General features: G+C 39.2%; 1 protein-coding gene across 1 annotated transcript; it reads left to right on the top strand.

The window, feature by feature from the left end:
* The first annotated feature begins 1234 nt into the window (after window positions 1-1234).
* On the top strand, window positions 1235-15729 carry TMEM19 (transmembrane protein 19). Its single transcript, XM_048501938.1, has 7 exons — window positions 1235-1432; window positions 4082-4235; window positions 5316-5429; window positions 7718-7855; window positions 8416-8667; window positions 11182-11391; window positions 12785-15729. The coding sequence occupies exons 2-7, from the start codon at window positions 4103-4105 to the stop codon at window positions 12946-12948; spliced, it is 1011 nt and encodes a 336-aa protein (XP_048357895.1). The 5' UTR covers window positions 1235-1432; window positions 4082-4102; the 3' UTR covers window positions 12949-15729.
* The last annotated feature ends 11594 nt before the right edge of the window (window positions 15730-27323 follow it).

Raw genomic sequence — 27323 nt, 5'->3', positions numbered from 1 at the left:
ATGTAGTTATTCTAAACACTCACATGTAGTCAGAACTGACCTAGAATTTAAATAAACACTTGGCACACATGTGCAAATATGCCTAGGCTTGTAGCACACTTATTAAAGCAGAGCCTGAGTTTACAGATTAGATGTACTAGATAGATAGACGTGATGCTAGAGAAACTATAGCCCTTGCCCATGTGACTCTGCATGTGGCAAGCAATGTTTTCTTTCCTCTGAGCTGCTGTCACCATGTCAAGCAGATATGTGTATTTAGTTTACATGAGAAAAAGGAGCTGTGCCGAACTGTAACAAACTCAAAAACTGAAAAAGCGAAAGAAGGTTGAGGAAAAAGGGTGCGGCAAACCTGTACTTCAAAAAGCTCTGTGTGTGTGTGTGTGTGTGTGTGTGTGCGTGCGCGTGCCTGCGAGCACTAAGCTTCTGACTTGTGGTGACGGGATCCTATGACTTAATTACCTTCCAAATGCCTTATTGTTAAAAGCCTTGCTCAGGTCTTGCAATTTTAGAGCCCTAGGTTTCATCTTGGGAAATTCCTGGAGATTTCATGACAATGCTGGGCATGACGGGGAAAGAGAGAGAGGTGACCTGGACAGATGGTGCCTGGGTCATATGCTCCCTCTGGCCTCCTTAGATACACCACTGGGAATCTCAGTAATCTGTCCTACACTATTTAACCTTCTCAAACTATGTCACACATATTAGTTCCACAGGAGCTGTAGCTGAGGGTTAAGTCCTTTTGATGGGGCTGGTTACTGGTCTGTTGTAATTTTTATCATATTATGTAATATTTGTTATCATTATATAATATCTTCTGTTCCTGCTGTTTTAACTACAGTATATTAATGGAAGCTACCTTGGATTCATTGTAGGAGAAGAGCAAGGTGTAAAGAATATAATGACTGAATTCTAAGTAAACTGTTTCCTACAGTTAAAGGGGGTATAAAGCCACGATCCCATTGGAGTCAGGTTGAAACATGAACACCAGACTTAGAAAAAAAAACAGGGGGTGGAGGTACGAACAGTGTAGGGTCACCTGCTGGGAGAGAATAATAATTTCAGGTGCTGCTGAGAGTGGAAGAGATAGTTGAGGACGCTCGGTTGTGACTGTGGGGAGAGGCCAAGAGGAGAGGGCAGAAACTTGGGTCGAGGGTGGGGATTGAAGAGGAAGTGAAAGAGAGCAGACTTTACGCTCAGCCTCGCCCAACAATTGCAGCGCATGCGCGCCGGAAGACGAATCGCGGGGCTGAGGCGTCCCTCTCTCGTTCCAGGAGCGAAGTGCTGCCGGGCGTTCTGAGGCGTTGGGGATGGGCCTTCCTTGCGGGGGTGTGGAGCGGGACACGTGTGTAGGGCCGTCGAGGAAGATGCCGTGGTTCGTGTGTATCCAGCGCAGTCAGCAGAAGTCAGATTCCGCGGCCCCAGCAGCATTCAGGTGCGTCCAGCTGTGGAGAAAACTTTCGTTTTATATGTATTGTCGAAGGCTTTTGTTTTATAGTCGACGGGGAGGGGGGAGGCTCTGTCATCTTCCACCTACTACCCACTCCTCCCTATAGACATAGGGCCAAAGTTCTACTTTGGTTCTCTGTTTTGCTTCCCGCTCGTTTTTCTCCGAGGTAACCGAGAGGGATTCCACACAGCATAACGAGTTGCAATCGTTATAAATGAATTCTATTCCATTTATAAAAACGAATTCATTTATAACGATTGTAACTCGTTATAAATATGCTGTGCGGAATCCACTTGAAAGAGAGACTGGTTATTTCTGGGCTTTTTTGCAGCTTGAGAGCCAGCGTGGTGTGGTAGTTTAGAGTAGTGGACCCTAATCCGGAGAACTGTGTTGATTCCCTACTTCACATGAGCGGTGGATTTGAATCTGATGAACTGGATTTGTTTCTGTCCCACACACATGAAACCTGCTGGGTGTTCTTGGAATAGTCGCAGGTCTTTCAGAACTCTCTCATCTCCCACCTACCTTATAAGGTGTCTGTTGTAGGGAGAGGAAGGGAAAGGAGTTTGTAAGCCACTTTGAAGCTCCTTACAGGAGAGAAAGGTGGGTATAAATCCAAACTCTTCTTCTCTTCTTCCCTGTCTGTGTGCTTGAGGTAGAGACCAAGCCAATATATACTGGCTTAAAATTATTTTAATGGTTGTAGTTTCTATCACTTTGGGAGCTGAACTTTGCAAAGAATTTGTGACACTGGCTGCACAGAACTGTGTTCTGAGGGAGGTTCGCTTAGGTAATGTGGTTTTGATGTGATGTAAAACATTCAGTATGGATTAGTCTCTGCATTGTATTTCAGTAGTTTTCTGGCAGTGTTCAGCATATTGTGCTGAAAGATGATGGTGCTAACTCATCCCAGATAACAATTGTGGTTGGGTCATTTCCATAGTCTTATTTGTAAAAGTATTAAATTTTCCAGCACTGTTCCTTGTATTGTATGTTAAATTTTCAAGACATATTGATTTTTCAGCTTTGAGTGGAAGCCTGGAACAAGTGGCTTAGTTTGCAGCATGAAAAAAAGGGGGGGGTGTTGCTGTCAAATCCCAGTTGACTTATAGTAGCCCCTTGGGGTTTTCCAGACGGGAGATGTTCAAGGGTGGTTTGTCATTGCCTGCCTCTGAATGACAACTTCAGACTTCCCTGATGGTCTCCCACTTCAGTACTAACCAGGACTGACCCTGCTTAACTTATGAGATCTGTCAAGCGAGAAGAAATGTACATATAAAGTGCTGCCAAGTCACAGCTGATTTATTGTAACCTGGTTAGGTTTTCAAGGCAAGAGGTGGTTTGCCATTGCAGTACTCTGCATAACAACCCTGATATTGTTCCATCTAAGTACCAACCAGGGCCAACCCTACCTTTTCTGGTTTTCTAAATACTAGAACCAGGGGGCATTCATTGAAAATGCTGGGGGAAAGAATTAGGACTAATAAAATGAAACACTACTTCACGCAGTGTGTGATTGGTGTTTGGAATATGCTCCCACAGGCGGTGGTGATGGCCACTCACCTGGATAGCTTTAAAAAGGGCTTGGACAGATTTATGGAGGAGAAGTTGATCTATGGCTACCTATCTTGATCCTCCTTGATCTCAGATTGCAAATGCCTTAGCAGACCAGGTGCTCAGGAGCAGCAGCAGCAGAAGGCCATTGCTTTCACATCCTGCATGTGAGCTCCCAAAGGCACCTTGTGGGCCACTGCAAGTAGCAGAGTGCTGGACTAGATGGACTCTGGTTTGATCCAGCAGGCTAGTTCTTATGTTCTTACCTAAGTAGGGTTGAGATCAGGCTAGCCTGGCCATCTAGGTCAGGGTGAGAAGAGAGATGAAGATAAATAATAATAAAATGCAACATTCATAATCGAATAGTGATATTTTCTGGGTTGACTAGATCTGTGATTCCTGAAAAGTAAAGGTTACTACTAGGTTGTGAGAGGATACATTATCAGGCTATAGACCTAAACTCATTAGGTCCTTGCACACCGGTGGTAGAGCTATTAGGAAAGCCAGAGGCTAATGTAACCATTATGGGTCTTCTTGACAGGCCCAATTTTTTGTTGCAAGCGGGTGACTTGTGTTTCATACAATATGTACGGTCCATGCATCACCTTGATACTGAGTTTTGCCAATGACAGATGCTAAATACAGTACTTCTTCCAGTTAATCTGTTCCCATTACAATTGCTGTGAGAACTGTAGTATGCCAGTATTAGACTATATTTCTCCCGCAGGGTAATGTCTTTGTATAGAATCAGATGCTGTGTTGAGACTGACAGATGGAACACATAATTGCCTGGGTAGTTATTCAAGTATTTATTCAGACATATAGATAAACAAAATGAGACTTAAATTCATCATATTTAATTTTCCCCTAATAAAGCAGCTCTCTGGTTTTCCACCACAGTAAAGAGATTCCTCACGCCACAGCATGCATTATCAAGCTGCTTCTCTTGGTTTATCTTTTAACTCTTCACTGACTTTGTATTCATTGTTTGGGAACTACCTTAATTTTACAATATTTGATGTATTCTTTATTAATGTGTTAAATGATTAACTGAACCCCTTTTTTGCTTGTGGCACACAGATAATACATCTTGGATTTTCCATGTCATTTTATTCGTGGGATGATCTCTACAAACAATACTTCAAAATGATAACAAATATTATCATATTGAGTGTTCTCATTTGTATTTCTTTATCCTTTTGGATTGTGTCCATGACCGTGAGCACCTATTATGGTAAGGCTTAAATCATTACTTTTTATCCAATATTACTAGTTGGTATGTTTTTACACAAGTATTTTACTAATTCTGCATATGCATGTTTACTCAGAAGTAAGTCCTGTCTTAATCATTTAAGTTTACTTCCCGGTAAGTGGGTTCATGAAGTCAGGATGGCGGTTAGAAGATGCTCTCAACCAATGGCTGCCATTGTATTGACAAGCTCTTGACAGTGTGTATGTGTAAAGTGCTGTCAAGTTGCAGCCAACTTATGCTGACCCCAGGAAGGGACTTTCAAAGACAAGTGAGAAACTAAGGTGGTTTGCCATCAGCACTTGGCTACTGTGTTTAAATTTCCTAGATTCAGAACAAATAATTATAGCTAAAGTAGATAGGTATTTGTATTTGCAAAGTGTGCTGATTTTTTCTTAGACATTCAAGACAGGTCTCCAAAGTTCTCAGCTATAGCCCTTTTTACCCCAGCTCTCCCCCCACCCTTCCCCGGTCCCTCTCCTAGTTACCATTATTGTCCTTCTTTCTCTCCTCAGTATGTGTTTTTAATATATCTGTTGTAATGCTAACCAAGATTTTGGCCAGCTTTTTCAGTGCAATCTTGTGCCGAGCTATGCTAGTCTAAGCCCATGGTAATGAATGGCACACTGAAGTAACTTCTTAGGACTGCACTGTTAATCTGTTTGAGTTCTGGTTTTAGACTTTAAAACTGTTTTTAAAGAACATTTGAGATTTTCATGGAACCCTTGAGGATTTAACAGGATTTACCAAAAAAAAAATATCCCTTGAATCTGAACATGGCATCACTTTGTAGATTCTTTGATCCTTACTCTGGGGCAATTGTTCAAGAGTGCATGACTGAATTGGAAAGTATCATGTTTGTGAAATACCAGTAATTAAAACTGAAGAACACTTGGTCTATTTGTCTAAATAAAGAGTTCAGAATGTACCTATTTAGGGTGCAGACAAAAGTGTTATGAGTTGTGACCCTTAGTCATTTGAGGATTCTTGAATCTGTTTTGTAAGATATAGAATGAAATCTTACTTTTCTGGTTTTCTAAATGGTATTTTCAATAACTTGTCTAGGTACTTTACGCCCTATTTCTCCATATCGCTGGCTGTTTTCAATTCTAATTCCATTAATGATTGCTTCACGAGGATTTAAGAAGAAAAGTCTAGATCATGGTGGAGCAATAGGAGGTCGGTTGTTGTGACTTGTTGACTTTTGTTTTTGTATGTACTTCTCTCAATTTCTTTTTCATCCTTCCATGGAACATTTAAGTGTTTGGTTTTAAACTTTACCATTCATAGGCTATTTCATATTGTAAAAGTAAGGTGCTTATCAAATGATACTATTTTCTCCCCTTGTTTCGCTGAAGATTTAGATGGTTGTTCAGATGGATAGGGTCATAAAATTATTTATTGAAAAAATAATAAAATTTTCAGGAAAGACACAAAGGCCCATAATGCATGGAATGCTTACCTCGGGGTTCTTTGCTGTGCAGTGAGGTTGTAGTGGGGTTCTTCGCATTTCTCCACTTACACATGATGAGACACTCCATTGCCTGGTGCACAGCTTGCTTGCTGAACTCTCCCAAATCTGTGTTTTTCTTGGTTCTCTTAACTCTGCCTATCTACGCACTCTTCAGGGCACACAGTCATATGTTTGGTGGCTTTGTTAAAGCTCTTTAAATTGCTGTTATATCGATATTGCTATTATTACAGTTATAATGTATTGTGGCCTCTTTCAAAAAATTACCCCCCCCCAGTGAGAGCCAAAGCAATTCCCTGAACCACATGGGCCAAATATCCCAGTAGGCAGCCAGGATACATGTCCCCCAAACTGTCCTGGGCTGTTCGCATGGCCCACAATAGGGGCCCACGGGACTGCAGTGGGTTGCCACCATGGCTCTGCACGGAGTGTAGCTGCCTCCCCGGCGACCTCCCCCCCAAATCAACCAGCGTCGCAGCTGCGACCAGTCAGTCATCACCGTAGGGTGGGGGGGAAAGGGGACGGTGCAGCCGCCATCAACCCAACTCCTGCGAGGACCGTTTGGTCAGCCCCGCCTCCATGCCGGGTTTTTACAAAAAGAATTGCAGAAAGTGCGATTCACGTAAAACCAGGCATGGGGGGGGGGGGTTTCCCCAGGATATACCCGGTTTAGGGACAGGAACTGTGCAAAGTTCCAGGCCAAACCAGGTTACATCCCATCTCCACCACGGGATATTTTGCCCTTGCAGAAGGGGTCTCTGTTGAAGAAGGGGGACCATGTCTTAGAACTGATATTCTCCCCACCCCCCACCCCCCCCACACACACACACTTCCTTCTGCTGCCTCTGCCTCAGGAGAAGAGAAAGGCTTGGAAGTTCAATATTTCTTGGTATTTTGATAGTCCTGTATTAGATGTATTATTATTTGGATAGATTTAATGTGGTACAAATGCATGGGCGCATTGGGTGTATGGCCTCTCAGTTATTATTATATCGAGATCTCAATATGAGAATTTACAGGTCGGTCTGTTTTGGCTAAGCCCATTTGGTTCAGCTTCTGTTTTTCCCCTTCCACTTGCTGACTACAGAAAGATGCTTTCTGTTGATTTGGAAGACTTTGTGTACGTGTCTGTGTATATGCACACACAGCCATACATTTATAAGTGTAATTGTGCATATTCAGTATTCTGAACTGCCTGCAATATTTTTATTGGGAACTTGGGATACAAATGTTAAAATTCAGCACAGAGAAAGACACCAACTGGTGTGTGTGAGAGAGAAATAGCTCACTTCGTATCCATAAATGCTGAGATTCTTTTCCACAACTTAGGAAGAATGCAAAGTATTTACACTTACAGTGTTTATAATGCTTTGTACACATTATCTTGTGAAACAGTCATGGAGGATAGTCCCTGCAGGGTGGATGAGGAGCTGAGGATGAATTACACAAAGTCACCTAATGTGTGGCAGATGTAAGAGTTGAATCTTCTGCTTCAGAACTTGTTCTTGCCGCTAAATTATTTCATTTCTGAATTGTGTAACACTAGCACAGGTTTAGAAGCCTTTGATGAACTAGGAGGGAGACTTTATAAGTCATCAGTCTGTGACACACAAGTGCATGGAAGTAGGGGAAACAGGTGGAAAGCCAAAAGAGAGGGTATCAACAGAAGCTGGAATTGATCCAATTTAAAAGGAATGCAAAAGAATATAAGTTGCTGAATTTGGAAGCATTAGTTCTGCCATCTAACAAAATATGAAATATTCAAGTGCATTTTCATCTCATCAGTCTTCGTAGATGAGTGTGCCTTTCTCCTGTCATGTTTTCCCATGTGAAGAAACCTGCGGTGTATACTTTTCCTTTAGCCTCCTCTTGAATTATTTAATCTATTTGTCTATAGACATAACAATATCATTGATAAATGCATCACCTTAATCTATATTTTTGAGTCAAGAAGTAACTTTGCAGGTAATAACTCTTATCATTTTTCTCTCCTCAGGTTTATTAGTTGGATTTGTTCTTACTGTTGCAAATTACAGCTTTTTCACTGCCTTGCTCATGTTTTTTGTTACATCTTCAAAACTTACAAAGTGGAAAGGAGAAGTAAAAAAGAAAATAGATTCTGAATACAAAGACGGTAATGGTTTGGGATTAGCCTTTTTGTTTTGTCTGTTTTTTCATTCCGTGTTGTTGCCCTTCCCATGGTAGTTTGACTCTCTTGCTGCGTGTGACTTGATCTTAAGCTGCTTTCAGTTTGTATCAATTTAAAATATTTTAATGTTTTTTATTATCTGTTTATATAAGCCACCTTGGATCCCATGTTGGGGGAAAGGTGGCATAGACACCTTAACTATATTTCAAAAGTTAGTTTTAAGCTAACGAGTAACTTTCATTTCCTCTTTTAAGTTAAGAGGGTAAAAGTTGGCACAGAGTGAGTGATACTGTATTAATGTGTTTACGCTGTTTTTTTCTGCTGCCTCAGTCATTACCAAGTAGCTGGATGAATATTATAAAGTACATGTTACAATAATAGCGCTCAAAAAGTTAGCAATAGTGATTGCATTCCTTGGTCCAATCAAGGAAAACTATAGTGGAGCAGACATCAGTATTTTAAGCAGTGAGTTCTTTCATTATAGCTTTTATTCCCTTTGTGTCTTTACTGATGCATTTATCTGTGATTTGCTTACTTGTACACAGGTGGACAAAGAAATTGGGTGCAAGTTTTCTGCAATGGTGGTGTACCTGCAGAACTGGCGCTACTGTACATGATTGAAAATGGACCTGGTGAAATTCCAGTTGACTTTTCCAAACAGTATACAGCATCCTGGATGTGCTTGTCACTGTTAGCGGCTTTGGCTTCCAGTGCTGGGGACACATGGGCTTCCGAGATCGGTACTGTCATAAGTCATGAACCCCGATTAATAACCACCTGGGAAAAAGTTCCAGTGGGTGAGGTCCTAATTTATCCTTTTATTTCCAGAAATCATCTCTACTTGAAAGGGCAGTTGGAAAAAAATATTTTTGTGATGTGGGATATCGTGAAGCACATTTTCATTTAGCCCTGAATTTGACTGTTGACGGGTTACTTTGTGTTATCTTGGATATAACTCAGCCCATTAGTACTAGATTTCATTCTCAAAGTCATACCACCGTGTAATTGGCAAATAAGGTGGAACACATTATGGCAGCTTGTGGGTCTTACTGTCTAAGCAGTGTCTAGTTTTATGCAGATTACTGCAGACATATCCACTGACATTGTTAAAACAAACTGGACAGTGATATTCCAAAATGTCTTTCAGGGTAGGAAAATGTTGTGTATACACAGGTATCAGAAAAAAGAAACAGTATTTTAAATATATCCTCATATTCTGATAAGGGATGTATATTTTAGTGTATCTGGTGTCTGCTATATTTGTTATATTTGCACATACCGGCCAGATTTAGATACCACAGCAAACCTGTGTTTAGCCATAACTGGCAAGTTCTTATGTACACATACTTTGTTCTTATGTACACATACTTTCTCGTACTCTGTCTCTCACATTGGATAACCAAAATTTTCCTGGTTTGGGAAGCCTTAATTCTAACTTGAATTTGCCATGACATCAGAGTGCTTCAGATTGGAATTTACTTCCTCCTTACAAACAGGATTAAAAACTGGCATTTGGGCCATGAGCACAAGTTATTCTGGTGCCAACCACAGATAAATTTGTCATGACATCTGCTGCTATATATTCCAGAATGAATTGGCACTTTTTTTAAGGCGCTGAATTTTGTCTCATAGCCCAGTTACCTACATAATTACATCTTTCTTCATCTTCGTCTTTCCTGATCATCTCAACTCAAACATTTTAATAGATTCTCAGTAGCTATATAGTTTATATCATGGCAGTTTAGTAACAGTGGTAAGTGACTTGGAATGTTTCAATGACTAACTTTGGGCACTTTTCCTCTCATGCAAATTTCCTCTATTCCTTCCTTAGCCATAATGGAACATTTCATTTATACCAGACACTACCTTTTAAGAAGAGTTTGCTAGCCATGATAAATGTTGACATTGAGTTTGCCAGTAGGTTTTTATGGAGATATTATGGATAAATGCTCCATTTATGGGAATCATTCTATTTTGGCTTTGGTGCCAAAAATTCACGTAGGATTCTTAGCGGACTCCCTTCAAATCTGGCAACATTTGGATAAAGTTGAATGTCCTTCTTCTCCTAAGCCACCATCTTATCTTTGAACCTCAATCAATATCAACAATTTAATAATACAGAAAGACAAGACCTCTATAAGACTTTTATACTTCAGACCCGATTGATGAGGAACAAGTATCAGCCACGATTCTCAGCAGAAAAAACTGTTTGTTTCAGCTGTATTAAGTCAAAACATTTTCTTTCAGTTCCACGCTAGAACAACATCATCAAATTAATTTTGAATCACTAATCTGTACTAATGCTAATATAGCCAAATTTTGTTCTCTCACATCTATGAATGTCTGGTTAATTGCATATGTTGTGACTTGAACAATTTTTGTCTTGTCTGAGATCAAATATTAAAAGTATTCTCTAGTCAGAGGCATAAAGAAGGGTCTGGAAAGCCCTCTGTCTACAATTAGATAATGTTTTTATACGGGTGGCATCTTTCTGCCATAATATCCCTTCCCTGCTATACTATCTCATGCTGTAAGATGTGCTGGGCATGTAAGGCAGTAACAATCTTTGGCAAGAAGGCTTTCTGCAAAACCAACAAGACTGGAAAAGCAGCCTAAACCCAAATTAGCACTTCAGACTGTTTACAGATGAGCACAAAATTGTAATGAGTAAACCTCTAAATTAATACATGCTAGGTTTATTATTGGAATATTGAAAGTTCTAAGCACAACTCAAAATACTCATGCGACTGCATCTGGAGGGTAGCACTGCTGCTTGATGAAGTGATCCACTAAATGAGGCCAATAAGACATTCAGATGTCTTGTATATGATTTTGTGACCATTTATCTTGTATGTCAAAGGAGATCCATGCCTGGTTCACCGTCCATGTAGTAAGGGTCCCTGGAAAGGAATTTCAACTATAGTTATTCTATTCTATGTGTACTAAAAAAAATCAAAACAGTATTTTGCAATGCTAAACATACCTCTATTGTACAATAAAATAGTAGAGCTATCTGTATTAATCTGTTACGAGTTCTAAAAAAAAAGACAATTTAACAAGGTTTAAACATGCATTTGCAGCGTCTTAATTCTAGTGTTCGGTTGCTAAAGACAAGTTTCTTCTGTTGCCTAACACATTTTGTTAATGTGTTAAAGGTTTGTTAAAGCTAACGCAAGGGTTTGTTAAAGGTAACGCAAGATTCTGCCTATCTCCAAATGAGTGATGGAAATGTATGTCTGATTTTTCTTTCTGCACTATTGAATGCATGTTCTAAAACATTTGGAGTAATTTCTGGTGTTTTGTTTGTTTAGGCACCAACGGTGGTGTCACTGTAGTTGGCCTAATCTCAAGCCTGCTTGGGGGCACAGCAGTAGGAGTGGCTTACTTCATTTCTCAGTTGATCTTTGTGAATAATCTGGATATATCTGCTCCACAATGGCCAATTATTGTGTTTGGTGGAATAGCTGGCTTACTAGGATCAGTGATTGATTCTTACTTGGGAGCCACCATGCAGTACAGTGGTACGTTTTTAATGTTATTCTGAAGTGGTGTGTCCTAGCTTTTCAGAGGTCATAACTCTCAGTTATTTTATTGTATGGGGTCTTCTGTACTTTGGGAGCCCTGTTGGTAAAGATTGAATTCAGATCATTGATTAATATGGAAGCACTGGAACTTTTCTCCACACTATTTGCTTCCTTCAGATGAAACATGTGTTTTGTAATCTTTTTATTGCATTTACCAACAGAAAGGAAATCATAAGTAACCAAGATGGGTGAATAGGATGAACTTGCTGTATCCATTATATAAATATGGTGATGCTTAAATCCTCCAAATTCACACTTTTCTTGTTTCAAAACAAATTGTTATATTTTAGTTTTGTTGGTTTCTTATGAGACTGTCACCTAGTTTGGGGTAGGGGAACCATTTAAATTAAATGGTTTATAAAGTACTTGTAGCAATATATCTAATTCTCAGTTTGTCCAAACATACTTAAATCTGGAGACTGGAACCATGGCAGATCTTTCTACAAACCTTAAAGCTCCAGGTTTGTGGGAAAAAATCTAAAATTGAATATGGGGGTTAACCCCTTAAAAACAATAGAAGCAGCCCTTGTAGCTTTAAGAAATGAATGCTCTCAGTGGCAGTTTCTAAGCAACCACAACAGTATGACTAGCCTTCAAGACTTGATTTCTATTAGTACAAGACACCAGGTGGGGGGACTTTATTGCAGTCAGGCCCAGCAACAATCACCAGGCAACTTGTTACCACCCAGGTTGCATGATTCACTTAGGCCTGGCTGATTACTACTGGTTGTCAGCAGGCACTCCACAAAAACCAAGTTTAGTGTAGTGGTTAGAGTTTCAGACTAAGATCTGTGAAGTCCAGATTCAAATCCCTACCTTGCTATGGAAGTTGGCTGGGTGATCTTGGGCCAGTTACATACTCTCAACCTAACCTGCCTTGCAGGTTGTTAGGAGGATAAAATGGAGGAAATGAGAATGTAAGCTGCTTTGGGTTCCATCTCGGAGAAAGTGCGGGTATAAATGAAGTTAATAAATGTATATCTGAAGATGGGGGCTGATGAAAGATAGGTTGTTGGGTAGGAATGAAAGTAGAAAAGGGGATAGGCTATAGGGTCTTTCCGAGAAGGGGATAAGGGAAAATGAGATGCCTCCTTGTGAGTCCCTGCTTGTAACTAATACTAGATGAATGATAACTGATATAGAATCATTAGTACAATTTGTGTGTTTATTGTTTCTACTGAAGGCACTGAACACTGAAAAGCAAGGGAGTTCCTTCATCGCCTGTGATAATTATTTATGGGATACACATTCAGTTAATGACACACATTATAATGATTGATAAGGATGTCTGCCTAACAAATTGATTTTGCTGTTTTTCCCCCCCACCCAGGTTTAGATACTCGCACTGGAATGATTGTGAACCATCAGACAGAAGACACAAAGCATATATCTGGAAAACCTATTCTAGATAACAATGCAGTGAATCTTTTTTCCTCTGTAGTTGTTGCTTTGTTTTTGCCTGGTCTGGCATGGGGATTTTGGCCAAGAGGGTGAAATCTCATACAAATATCCTGAATAAAGCTATGACTGAAGAATTCTTTACAAGACACCTTAAAACTTTTTGCTGGAGATTTTATCTTACAACATTTATGAAGGCATGAGAAATTTCTAAATGGCTGAGACTGGACTACCTACAGCAGTTGCAATCTTTGCTGGCAGAGGAGTCTAAGGAAACGGTGCTTTGAAAAATTATCTTCTGTAACAGAATACAATTGTTACTTGAGTTATGAGTCACTACAGTTGAATATTGGATCTCAGCACATTCCCAACAGGCTACCAGATAGGGGAGTATGATATGGGAAACCAAAGTTTATCTTTTGAAGCTTAGTACTTTGTTCATAAATCCAGTCAATGGGTCTCCTCCTAATTTTGCATTTATTGCATTGTTTTGCTATAGTAGGATTTGGAAATCTTGTATTTCTCCTACAAAAAGAGGGATGTGTTTGTGTGTTGGGGGGTTCCTACCTGTTCTTTTAAGAGGTATATGGGAAGTGATCACATTTAAGTTTTTGGTGATAGACTTTGAAACAACAAAACATTTCTGTACAGTAAGGATATATTTGTTAATGCTGGCTTTTGAAAGCATGTGTGATGTTTCTGTTGGCTGTAATCATACTAAATTATTGTTTTCTGAGGATTAATTTATTGAATAAGTATTTTGGAAATAGTTGATGTCTTTGTAATGTGTTTCCTTTCTTAGCTAAGATTTTTTTACTGGTGTATTGAGCAAATGGTGTTATTTGCATTTTTCTGAGTAGTTTTTTATGTTTTGTTTTTTGGCTTGTCTTTTTACCTGTAGATAGTAGTGGTGACTAAAGTGAATTCTCAGATTATCATGAAATGTGGTTCTTGATTGCTCATGTTAAATGGTCAATCCAGAACTGAATTTCTGTGGTTTGGGGAAGAGTTATTTTTAGTCATGGCTGCTGTAATGAACTCTGGTTAAGTTGCAGTCCATTAATACAGAGCATAACTCTATCTTTTAACTATTTGCATCGGTGTCATTTGCAAATTTAATTATAAGGGCCCGAAAATATTTAATACATTCTTTATTTATGTAGCTTTTTGTCTGCACAAAGCTTATGTCAAGATAAAATTGAGATGCTACTAGTTTCGTGTATACTACAGAGGCTAACACTTCATATTAAGAATAAAAGAAGAAAACATACATATACAATAAAGAGGATATGCATGTAGAAGCTCAGTTCTGTCAAGCCTAAGTGGACCAGATCTCATGGAGGCCACATTTACTCCCCCCACCGAGTCTACAATGTATTTGCTAGTTGATGGACCCTTGGGATCAGCATGTCGAGCTAAGTGGAAGCGGGGATTGCCAAAAGTTAGCCTTCCCGTTTCTGCTGGCAGAAATGTCTACCAAAAAAACATGGTTAGGATCTCGATTTTAAAATCTTTATAACATAGTTAAACAGTTATGCAACTTGCCTTTATCAATCATTTGTTATAAATCTAGCAAAGAGTTTATGCTAACAAGTAATGTGGACAATAGAGCTGAAATACAAAGCAAATTGCAAGACAATTTATAAACATTAGTTATAAAGATAGTGCCTTATAATGCATTCTTTCCTGTTACTGACATGTTTTATGTTATGTGTCAAAAAAGCAGCCTAGCCTTTTACCACCCAGCTCACATAGGTTCTTGAGAGTAAGTGGACACATAGCAGACCAAATTTTTTTTAAGTTTTATTAAAAAAAGAAAATAAAGTCAGCATGAAAAGTCCTTCAGCATAAATAACATCTGCATAAATAGCAGAAGATTAGCTGAAACATAAGACAGGATAAAGTGCTCACAAATATGCAAATATTAGCACAGTCCTTGAAATCCATTAATTTCTTCCAGCAAGCATAAGTCAAAGAGAAATTTCAGCATTTCAGGTAGGTTCAGATTAGAATAGCAACTCTAGCCCCAAAGCAAGTTTTTTGTAAGGATTCATCAGTCATGGTCAACTAACTAATTCATCCAATTAAAGCCAAATTTAAGTGGAACTTTCCAGTGCTAAGCTTCTGGTCATACTTACACTTCAGCCAAGTAGTGACTTGGGCCAGCGTAGCACAGATAATCACATCTCTTTAATGTTTTGAGAGATTGAGATGGGTAGCTAATACTCCCTGCTCATTCTCACAACATCAAACCAGTGAAACAGAATCTAATTAGGACAGGGCCTTTCAATTAAAGGAGAGAGAGAGAAAAAAAATTCACAGGCCTGTTTTAAAACTGTTCCCTTTCACAACTTGACCAAAGTTCTGGCAATGATGGAATTTCTTGACATTATGCATCATTCCAAGTAGGGACAGTTTGTATAGTATTGTGTTATACTTGGTATGATAGAGAATACCAGGTCAAAATGCTAATTTTACTATAATTGAATAGTTGTCAGCCTGTGAAGTTTATGGGAAGATAATAAAAGGAAAAATGGAATGTGGAATGAAGTGACATAGGGTAAGGTCAGAGGAAATAGATGGAACTAGAAATGAACTGGCAGAATGTTGTTCCTCTATGCATATTGTGGGGGAAAAGAAACCATAAGAAAGTGACAGCATGTGATAAAGGGAGAAGAAAACCAGGATAAGCAAATGGATATATCAGTGTCATTCAGAACAGCAGGTAAGAAGGAATACCTGTGCTTTGCATTAGTGCCCTTTCTTTGAGATAAATGGGGCAGTAGTTATTGAAAAGGTAGGTACTGGGTTGTTTTTTTAAGATAAGGCCTTGTATGATTTTATAAACATGTTCAAATAAATTTGACCATAATCACACAAACTAGTATTTTTTCCCAATGTATTCATAAATCAGTGAAGGATTCTTGCTTACAAAGTTTATTACTCTTTTACCTCATGAAGCCATACTGGAAGTGGCGGGAGTCCTACATGAACATCCATGCCCACTGCACTGTGCAAAGTGGCATGAATGCTGGAATTGGGCCACTTACCTTGGCATTGGACTGCCTTGTGGATGTGTGGTGACCAAACCTGAAAGCTGGTCCCTGTGGTAGTGGGGTTCTGCTGCAAAAGGTAAAGGCAGTCCCTTGTGGAAACATGGGTCATTACTGTCTCATGAGGTATGACCTGCAGATTGTTTACAGAGTGATTTGCCATTGCCTTCCCCAGTTATCTGCACTTTATCCCCAACAAGCTGGGTACTCATTTTACTGACCATGGTCATGAGCAGAGCTTTGACTGCAGTATTGCAGCTTATCACTCTGTGCCACAGGGCATTCCAGATCCCAACTTTGCCCTTTCTGTGTTCATCCTATATTCTGCTTGGTTTTTAGGAGACTAAACTGATAAAGAAGAGAGAAAATGCCGTACTGCCCATGTAAAATATTTTATGGACTTTACAATATTTGTTATAGTTTGATGTATTTGCCTAAAATTATAAATCATTGCAAAATAGTATTCACAGAAGAGATTCATAGGAAAAAATGTGCACACAAGTATTACAGCTAGCCAGTAAATCATTGTAGGAAAACCTCTAAATACTTATGTATTTAGGAAAACCTCTAAATACTTATGTTATAAAAACAGATTACATTATGAACTTCATAAGAAACAGCAGTTTATAGGACATGTGTAGCTCTTACCTTCCTAGTTGCAAACAGCAAAAAAACATGTTTCAATAGTTGCATCATTGTCCAATTCAAATAGTAAATAAAAATCATAATTCCCTGCCCCCTCTCCCCTCCCCCCAAATCTATTCTTATAGTGATTCAGCTATAGTGGCCAGAAAAAAATTGATTTCTGGGATTTAATGGGATTATAAAATGTAATGAGTTAAATTATCAACAATAATTTAAGAATAATACCATTAAAGGGAGTCTACTGCTACTTGTCTCTGGGAAGTGCAGGAAAAAAATGTCAGCTGTGTAACTACTTGTTTGTTGGTATGCCAAATGTGGATATATCAGTAAACCAGAATATGTCAGTAAGCAAGAATAGCATATGTCATCTTTTCTGCAATCCTGGACAACTCTTCATTTATTCAAATGAAGGCAATCTATCAGCTATTTATGGTGGAACAACATGAATATCTTCTGTGTCTGCTATTTTACTTGTATTGGGTATGTGTGAAATTTAACAAGCTGGTGAGCTGTGATCAACCTATAGGCCTGTTTGCTGAAAACTGTAACTTGGATCAGAGTGAATCTGGCAGATAAGGTCCTTTTTCTGCTCAGTGGTTATAAGACATAAGCAATTTACTCCAGGTTACAAAAAGGATTTTCCAATGATGCCCTCCAAACAAGAAAGTCATTAAAGTAATCCTTTATTAAAAGGTCAAGCTAAGAAGTGGACAGGCTCCAAAGTGGACAGGCTTCTGTCAACTGTTAGAACAGGGGTAGGGAACCTTTAACACTCAAAGAGCCATTTGGACCCGTTTTCCACGGGAAAAGAAAACACTTGGAGCCGCAAATATTTTTTGACATTTAAAATAAAGATAACACTATATATATTGGGTTTTTTTACCTTTTACTCCGCTCATTCTGAGAAGCGCATGGATGCGTCCGCCCTGCTGCCTGCAGGGCGGGCAAGGATGGGGCCAGCAGCTCGGCCTCGCCGGCCGCTGGGAAAGCACCCACCCCGCTCCAACGGGGCGGGCGAGAGGGGAAGCCCACAGCGCGGCCCAGCCGGCCGCGGGCAGTTGGTGCGCCTGCCCTGCTGCTTGCAGGGTGGGCAAGGATGGGGCCGGCTGCTCAGCTCACGGAGCCACAGTGCAAGGGCAGAAGAGCCGCATGCGGCTCTCGAGCCACAGGTTCCCTACCCCTGTGTTAGAACTACCACTTGTTCTTTTGACCCATGCCCCTCCTGGCTAGTGAAAGCTTGCTGGGGGGGGCGGGGGGGGGAGAGCTATGGAGCCACCTGTTGGATATTGTTAACATCTCTTGAGCAAGGAGCCTTCCCAGGTTGGCTGAAAGAGGCAGTGGTCAGCTCCCTTCTTAAAAGTCCAAATTTAGATCCTCAGGACTTGGCCAATTACTGCCCAGTATCGAACCTTCCATTCCTGGGTAAGGTAATTGAGACAGCGGTGGTGGGTCAGCTACAGAAGTTCCTGGAAAATATGAAAGTGTTGGATCCCTTCCAGTCTGGCTCTTGCCCTGGTCATGGGACCGAGATGGTTTTGGTCGCTGTTGTGGACGAGCTCAGGTGCCAGTTAGACAAAGGCAGTTTGGCGCTGCTGGTGTTGTTAGATCTCACTGCAGTATTTGACACGGCAGATCATGACCTTCTGGTCCACCACCTCACCGATGGGGAACAGCCTTTTGCTGGATGACCTCATTTCTCCGAGACAAGGGACAGTGGGTGATGTTGGGGGAGGAGAGCTCCAGGCGATTCTCCATTGAATGTGGGGTTCCACAGGGGGCGATCCTCTCCCCTATGCTTTTTAATAGCTACATGCATCCTCTGGCCAAGCTGGTCCAGAGCTTTGGGCTGCGGTGTCATCAATATGCAAATGACACCCAGCTTGTCTTTACAATGGCAGGCAGACCGGACTCGGCCCCTGATGTTCTCCAGTGGTGTTTGGAGGCTGTGGCTGATTGGTTGAGAGCTAGCAGGTGGAAACTGAATCCAGCAAAGACAGAGTTCCTGTGGGTGGATCACGGGGAGATGCTGGCCAACTTCAGTCTGCCTGTGCTAGACAGCGAGGCATTACACCTGGCCTCGTCGGTGACTAGTCTGGGGGTCATCCTGGACTCTGGGATTTCCCTAGAGGCCCAGGTTGCGAAAACAGCCTAGGCTACGTTTTATCATCTCCTCCAGGCAAGACAGCTGGCCCCATATCTCTCCTGTTTTGACCTGGCCACAGTGATCCATGCAATGGTCACCTTCAGACTGGATTATTGTAACTCACTACACTGCCCTGCCCTTGAATCTGATCCAGAAGTTGAAACTCGTTCAGCATGCAGCTACGAGACTTCTGGCTGAAGCCTCGAGTAGGGATCGTATACCTGTCTTTTTCCATCTTCATTGGCTGCCTATCGAGTATCAAGTTATTTTCAATGTTCTGGATTTGACCTTTAAGGCCATGAACAGTCTTGGACCTGCATACCTCAGGGACTGCCTCTCCTCATACTGCCTAGTAGGTCCCTCCGCTCCTTGGAGGGAAACCTTCTGGAAATCCCTGGCCCGAAAACTATCCGGCTGACCTCGACGAGGGCCAGGGTCTTTTTGGTCCTGGCCCCTACCTGGTGGAATATGCTCCCGTTTTAGATCAGGGCCCTGTGGGACTTGAATAGTTTCCGCAGGGCCTGTAAAATGGAGCTATTCTGCCGGGCTTTCCCGGATGGCCAGCTGGGTTAACATCTTTTCCTGGCCTCCTGGGGTGGGGGTGGGGGGATCTCTTATAATCTGTAAGTCGCCATCTAGACTTAGGTTTTTAGTATTCTTTTAAACTGTTTTAACTATTTATTATTATTTTATTGTATGATTCTGGTGTTGTTGATGCCCTGAGCCCCTAGGGGAAGGGCGGGGTATAAATGCAAGAATAAATAATAAATTTATCTGGTCTAAGTAGCAATTTGAAGACCAGGGAAGTTCTACTAAGCTCATTATGTGTACAGCTGTTAAAGTTTTAATGACATCACAGTCTTGCTTGGAAAGCATTACAAAAAATTACCCCATCCAATTAAATATAAGCAAGTATTAATGTATTCTCATGGCTTAAAATTTGTGTCTAGTTTCTTGAAAGCAGAGAGGGTTAGTCAAAGTTCTGTTCTGTACCCCCTTATCAGCACTCAAGGATGGACACTTATCTTTGACAAGTAGTTTTTTTTTACAATTGCAAAGCTTGAGAAAGACTTGCCATGGTACAAAGGCTCTTTTTTATCCAGAGAGATAAAGATCAAATAAAGATCAATTCACTTGAGCTAACTTAGAATTCACTCACACTGCTTTGGTAAGCCTCCTACGAACAACTTTGTCAAGCAGCCAAATTAATCACGATGCACAGCATTTTCATTTTAAAATCTAATGGATGTTACTCTCACAGATATTATATTGCAATGTGCATTGCCTAATTAACTTGCTGCCAAATGCTAATTCCATAATTAAGGGTTTAATTTTACACTTAATTTCTTTGTTCATTGCTTACCTATGATGCATTTAACATTATCTGTTCTTCACCTTAAAGCAGTTAATTGAGACCAGAAGCAATCATGTAGATATTCAGCAAAGATTTTTTCTCCATCCCCTTTGTTTTGAGTTCTGCTGCTCAAAGAGGAAACAGAAAGAAGCCTGTAGAACTTAATTCAATTGTGGATAGTCCATTGACTGAGTTTCTAATCTCCTTATCTGGGGCAACTCTCATTGGAGGCAATCAAACTTCCCCTCCCATCTTTTTGGTTTTAGACAGTAGTCCTAACTTTACAGTCAATTGCCAGGGGTTCATGTCTGAACTTAATTCCCTGATGCAAGGGGGCCGGATTCAGACTGGGACTTTGATGGATAGGGGATGAGGCTTAAAACTCCCCTAATGTCATTTGCTCCCCGTGGAAAATTATGGGTTATATGTAAGCTTCTACAATAGATCGAACCATGGCTCCCCAGGCCATTTCAGAGTAGGAAAATGGCCCTTGGAGTAGAGAAAGTTTTAAGTAATCTCTTCCTGCATACCACATTTCTGATCTGAACAAGGACTCCATGCTCTTGGAAACGAACGTTTGAATGACCTGTAAACAATGTAACATGGAGTTATACTCTTCATTGTCTTCAAGTGCAGAAATTTCTAACTCTAAAAGACTTTGTGGTCCTGTTAATCTTGTACAAGTTTGCAGGAGACCTAGCATAGGCTGAGAACTGATGTGCCATATGAATTACAATGTGCTATATGATTACAAAACATGCCATTGTACTTAAATGTGATGTAAAAATTGTTGCCTTTCTCTACAGTGGGCAGAATAGGATCTTAACTGGCTACCATGAAACATTCTGAAAAGCATCGTTTTGAACAGAACTGTTTTGAACAGAACTCTGGAAGTTGCAGGTGTAAGAACATAATGGCTTGTTGTTTAAATCTATTTTATCTACCAAGCTAGCCTGATCTCATCCAATGTTAGAAATTTAGAAGGGTCAGCCCTAATTAGTCCTTTCATGGGAAACCATCAAGGAATTTCAGAGTTGCTATACAAAAACAGGTAAATCAACTCTGAACATGTTCTGCCTTCACATCCCTCTGGGGTTACTGTAAGTCAGCTGTGACTTGACTGCAAAAAACCCAACAATTTTATATGCCCTTTGGGAAAAGAATATACTTAGAGAATCTCTGGACAGCATCTTTAGCATAAGATAAGGAAGGTTTTGGATTACTTAGTATTTAGTCTTATTTAGTAAATGTGTTTTGGATTATGTCTGTCAAGTATTGAGATACTAATAAATTGCCAGACTAATTGGGAGTTCATTGTATGTTCCAGATTATCATTGAAGGAGGTATTGCGTAATGTTTATTTTTTAGTAATGCAAGAGGTGATTCATGCCCTCAGTAATAACTATATGGTATTCTTTCCCAAGGTTGTGCAAGTAGCTCTTCTACTCTACTCTTTCCTTTGGAATTCAGATGAAAGAAGAGCATGCTTACTTTTGGGTAGCACTGTGTGAGAAATGTTTTATTAGAAGCTGGCAAAAACAACCCTTTAAGTCCGGCTGTAATGGAATCATAAATAGGTACAGATTTTTGAGTTAGACGAATACAGATACATTTTTATTCTGCTTTTCCTCCAGTGAGCGCAGCATATATGACTCTCATTTTCTCCTTGCAACAGTTCTGTGATTGGCTGCTTCAGTGAGTGATTGCCCTGAAATCACATAGTGAGCTCTGTGGTTGAGTAAGGATTTTAATCCAGATCTCTCCAGTTTTAGTACAATTACATATAACTGGCAGCCCAGTCGAAAAGTGGTGGTGGTGGTGGTGGTGGTGGTGGTAGAGCAGTGCCTGGGGACAGAGCCACTTGCCTGTCTCCTAACAGACAATTGGTCACAAGGGTGCAAGGGAGAAGGGGAAAACATTTTCTCCCCCTGGAAAGCTCATTGTTCAGAGTGACTTACATCATACTTTTCTGTGGTGAAAGTCTACACTGCTGAGAGGGGGAAGTCCTGGTCAGAAAGAACACTGAGAGCTGACTAATGTTGGCTCTGCCTCCAGGCACACTCCCCATGACATGTTGGCAGGGGTCGTTTCAGCTGGGACCCACTACCACATGGGCCAACATCCGGGTTTGGCCACAGTGGATCTGTGCTGCAGCCCAACATCAAGGTAAGTGGCCCAAAGCCAGCGTCCATGCCACTTTGTGCAACACCATGGGCAGGGATGTCGGTATAGGGTTTCTGCCACTTCTGCCCCCCCCGGATTGCACTGATTTAGTGATATAGTGATGTTATTTTATCTCCTTTATGCTCAGAGAAAGACCATTCTAGCATTGGGTTCTTTTAACAATAAAAGACTGAAAGCCTGGCATCATGCATAATTTTGTGAAAAGTACGTAACATGAACAACATAGCAGCAGACTATACATATTTTATAATGTGTCAAACCTACTAATGGGTGACAGCAGTGCGTTTAAAAATGGATGAATGGAAGGAGTGTATCTATATTGTTCTTCGTTGTTTGTTTGTTTGTTTATTTATTTCTATGTCGCCCATCCCAAAAAGGTTGTTAGCCAAGCTCTGTTAACAGTTGCATGTTTCCTTCGCATTTAGTTAAGGAGTCCATAATAAGCCAGAGTGCTACTGCAGTGGACTGATTTGTGATGTTGAACTAATTCAGTGAGTTCAAGGCTAATATGAAGGTCTCCTATTTCACAAACTTGGCTTTGGTTAAGTGCAGAAGTTTCCCACGTTTGGCACTGATATTTATCCAGAAGCCCTAGAATTGCCAATTCTTGTTGGTATTGATTACACAAAGCAAATGACTGAAATGTCAGTGATACAATAAGCAAATTCTCTCTTCAGTTTTTTTAAATATCTGAAATGACTCACAATCAGTATTTATTTTCTAAATTAACTAAGAAATATGCTAAGGCTCAAGAATTTTTTTTTAAATGTTTTATTTAGGTTTTGCAGACATATAATAAATGTAACATTACAGTATTTTTCATTCATGCCTTAACTGAGAAAGAAAAAGGAAAAAAGGGAGAGAAAAGGAAGAAAGTCAGCGAAGAAAGAAGATCGCCATCATAGAAAAGAAAAAGGAGAAAGGGAAAAAACAAGAATAATTTAACATCTTTCATCTTTCAGAAATATCTATTATACTCTTTAACATCATTATTTCTCAAATTCAGAGGCTTCCGTCTGTGCATACTTTGTTTTCAAATAAAATTATTAAACAGCATGAAAGTTTTGGACAATATATTTTTGTTCTATATATGTAGTCCATTGGTCCCATTGTTTCTTTGTGTTATAAGTATTTTCCAGTTCATCATTACCCTGTAGTTGGGCAATTTTTACTAGTTCTAACATTTTCATATGCCACTCAAATATAATTGGAATATTAGAGGTTTTCCAATTTCTTGCCAAAACTAATCTGGCTGCTGTAGCCAAGTACTGAAATAAAAACCTTTTTTCCTTGTCTAATATTTTACTACACATACCCAACAAGTACAGTTCAGGTTTACATTTTATTGGTATGTTAAGCATTCTTTGAACTTCCTTATGAATTTGTGTCCAAAACATTTTTATTCTTGGACAAGCCCACCATTGATGGAAAAATGTACTGTTTAAGGATCCACACTTCCAGCATGTTACCGGTTTCTTTGTAATCTTTGCTACTTGGGTCGGCGTAAGATACCATCTAAATCTGATCTTATATACATTTTCCTTTATATAACTACTGCTTGTGAATTTTAAGCCCACATTTCATATATGTTCCCAATCTTCATACATTATTGGGTGGCCCAAATCTTGCGCCCATTTCACCATATAGTCCTTTACTGTTTCGTCTTCTTGTTCTAACTGAAGACATATAATATACATTCTTTTAATTAAGAAATCATCTTTCTTTAATAAGTCTTGTTCTAACCTATCCTCTTCTCCATGTTTCCAAGGAGGTTTTATTTCTTTAATATATATATTATAAAGTTGGTAGTACAACCACCAACTTATTTTCCATCCTTCATTGTTTAGTTTTTCGATAGGTTTCATCTTCCATTCTATATTTTCACCTTGAGAATGCCTTTCCAGTATATCTGAATATTTGAGCCAACCTTTGTCCAGATCATTTCTATTTAGTAGAGCTTCATGGGGTGAAAGCCAAAATGGAGTGTTCCTGTATAGAAGTCTCCGGTATTTCTGCCATACTTTAAGGAGGGCAAATCTGAAAGGATGGTGAAGGAACTGTCTATTCATTTTCTCTTTTCCATACCATAAGTATGCATGGAAACCAAATCTTAAATCAGCTCCTTCTATTGTAAGTAGATTTTTATTCTCTAATGTGAACCAATCTTTTAAACACATTAGACTAGCAGCCTCATAATACATTTTTATGTTTGGAGCAGCCATTCCCCCTCTATTTTTAGAGTCAGCAAGTACCTTGAAACGAACCCTTGGTTTCTTCCTCCCATAAGAATTTTAGCAGATCTTTTGCCATAGTTTGAATGGTTTGTTTGTCTTTATAATGGGCAAGTGCTGAAATAAGAATAGTAATTTCGAATTATATTCATTTTAAGGGCCTATTTTGCTCTATAAAGGATAGCTGAAGTTTCGTCCACCTATCAAGATCTTTTCTGATAGTTTTCCAGACCACATCATAATTATTTTCATAAAGGTTCAAATTAGTTGGTGTTAAATTTATTCCTAAATATTTAGCTTTTGGGGAGATTTTTCCTCCCCATTGTTCTTCCAAATTATCCTTCTCTTCTTTTTTCATATTCCTCACCAGGATCTGGGTTTTTCCTTTGTTAACTTCCAAGCCTGAGATGGTGTTGTAAAGCTCCAGATGTTCTTTTATGTATTTTATACTTTGTAACGGGTCTTCTAGAATTAAAACTAGATCGTCCGTGAAGGCTCTAATTTTATAGTTTTCCTTCTTAATTCTAACTCCCTGTATTCGTTTGTCTCCTCTAATTTTTTCTATAAGTAATTCGAAAACTAAAATGAATAGCAGGGGGGGACAACGGACAACCTTGCCGAGTGCCACGTTGGATTTGACATTCCTTAGTTCTTTCTCCGTTGATTATGATTCTTGCGTACTGGTCTGAGTAAATTTTTTCTATCCATCTGGTAAACTTGGATCCAAATTGCTTTTTCTGCAGAACTTCTTTAATTAGATCCCAGTTTAGGCTATCAAAGGCCTTCTGCATATCTAGAAAGAAGAGGGCTAATTGCTTTTCAGGGTGGTTTGCAAAGTAATCTATTATATTAATAATTATTCTAGTGTTGTCTTTCATATATCTTTTTGGCAAAAAGCCTGATTGTTCTTGAGGGATAATTTCGTTCAGGACTTTTTTAATTCTATCGGCTAGGATTTTGGCAAAGATTTTATAATCAACATTGATCAAGGAGATAGGTCTATAATTACCCATCTCTGTTTTATCTTTATCTCCTTTTGGTATAAGAGAGATGTTTCCCCGTTTCCATGATTCTGGAATGCCATGCTCAGGGATTTCATTAAATAGTTTTACTAAAAAGTCAGTTAGTTCTTCATAGAATTTCTTATAGAATAGGTTCGTTAACCCATCGGGTCCTGGAGTTTTATTCAATTTAAGGTTTTTGATCGCTCTATAGACCTCTTCCTTGGTGAAATTTTGATTTAATGGCTCTTGGAATTTGGTGTCTATAGGTTCCATTTTAAATGATTGTAAGATCTTTTGATATAGATCTTCATCTGTCAGTTGATCTTTTCTTTGATACAATTTAGAGTAGAATTCAAAGAATGTTTCTTTAATTTGTTCATTATCAGTAACAAACTGGTCTTTAACTTTGATTTTAAGGATCGTTCTGTCTGCCCTCTTCTCTTTTAGTTTCCAAGCAAACCACTTGCTAGGTTTGTCAGCATGGAGAAAAGCTTGTCTTTTGCCCTTATATTCTTGTTTATATGTATCTTTCAGGAGCAACACTTCTAGCTGGTGGTTCAGAAGTTTAATTGATTGTTCAGTTTTTGTTCTGTCTTTACCTTTAATCAGGTCTTGTTCTTTCTTTTTTATCTGTGCTTCTAGATTTAATATAACTGCATTTTTTTCTTTTTTTAACCTAATTCTATGTCCTATAAAAATTCCCCTTATAAATGCTTTGAACGAGTCCCAAATTAGGTTCTTTGAAAACATCTGTTCAGTATTCCACATAAAAAACTCTTTTATATGTGTTTTACAATCCTGAATAATATTCTCGTCAAGCAATAATTTATTATCTAGAGACAATCTAAATTCATACTTTTTATCATTCAAGTTAATATTTAACAAAACAGGCTTGTGGTCTGTAGTGGTATTTCCTAGAATTTCCACTTTTTTAATCCATTTAATGAGTGACCTTGAAGCTAGCATCATATCTATTCAGGTACCCGTATTGAATTGTGATGAAAAGTACGTGAAATCCTTTTCATTAGGATGTTTAAAGCGCCAGGTATCTATCAGTTCCAATAGTTCCATACCTTCAAAGAACTTTTTAGGTAATTTTCCTTGATCCGGTAAAGATGCTATCTTCCCTCCATAATGCTTATCTAAATTCACATTAATTACCCCATTCATATCGCCCATGATCAGAAAACCTTCATATTCAGACCAGTATTCCAGAATTTTATCAAACAACATTCCATAAAATTCATTTTTGTTTGAATTAGGAGCATAAATACCAATCAACAAAATTTTTTGCCCATTGATCTCCACCTTAACTAACAGAAATCGTCCTTCCGGATCTTCACAAACCAAGCAGGGTCGAAATTTATCTTTAACAAAAATTGCCACTCCAGCTCTCTTGCCCTTTACTCTAGCCGCTACAAATTCTTTACCAAGTTTTGAATTTTTAAGTAAATGGATGTCTTTAAACAAAACATGCGTCTCTTGTAAACACGCAATCTGTGTTTCCCTCTGTAACAGGTAATTAAAAATGTTTTTTCTTTTAACAGGATTATTAAATCCATTAACATTCCACGTAATAATATTCATCATTTATTAGAAAAGAAGAAAAAAAGCAAATAAAATAAAGGAAGGGGGAGAGAGCTGGTTTCTAGTGTAGAGTGTACTTATTTCAGTTCTTTTTTGGATTTCTTCAAAAATTCTAGCGCCTCAGATTTGTTAGTTACAAGTCTTCTGGCCCCTTTAAACTGAAAAGACAGGCCTTCTGGAAACTCCCATTTGTAGTAGATGCCTTTTTTCTGTAGCATAGAGGTTAAGTCTGTATATTCTTTTCTAGAATCCAACATTTTACTAGGTATT

The sequence above is a fragment of the Sphaerodactylus townsendi genome, linkage group LG06 (genome assembly GCF_021028975.2).
Source record: "Sphaerodactylus townsendi isolate TG3544 linkage group LG06, MPM_Stown_v2.3, whole genome shotgun sequence".
In the NCBI taxonomy this organism is placed as follows: domain Eukaryota; kingdom Metazoa; phylum Chordata; class Lepidosauria; order Squamata; family Sphaerodactylidae; genus Sphaerodactylus; species Sphaerodactylus townsendi.
Note: the sequence above shows the minus strand (reverse complement) of the source record. Positions and strands in the feature narration are given on the sequence as shown.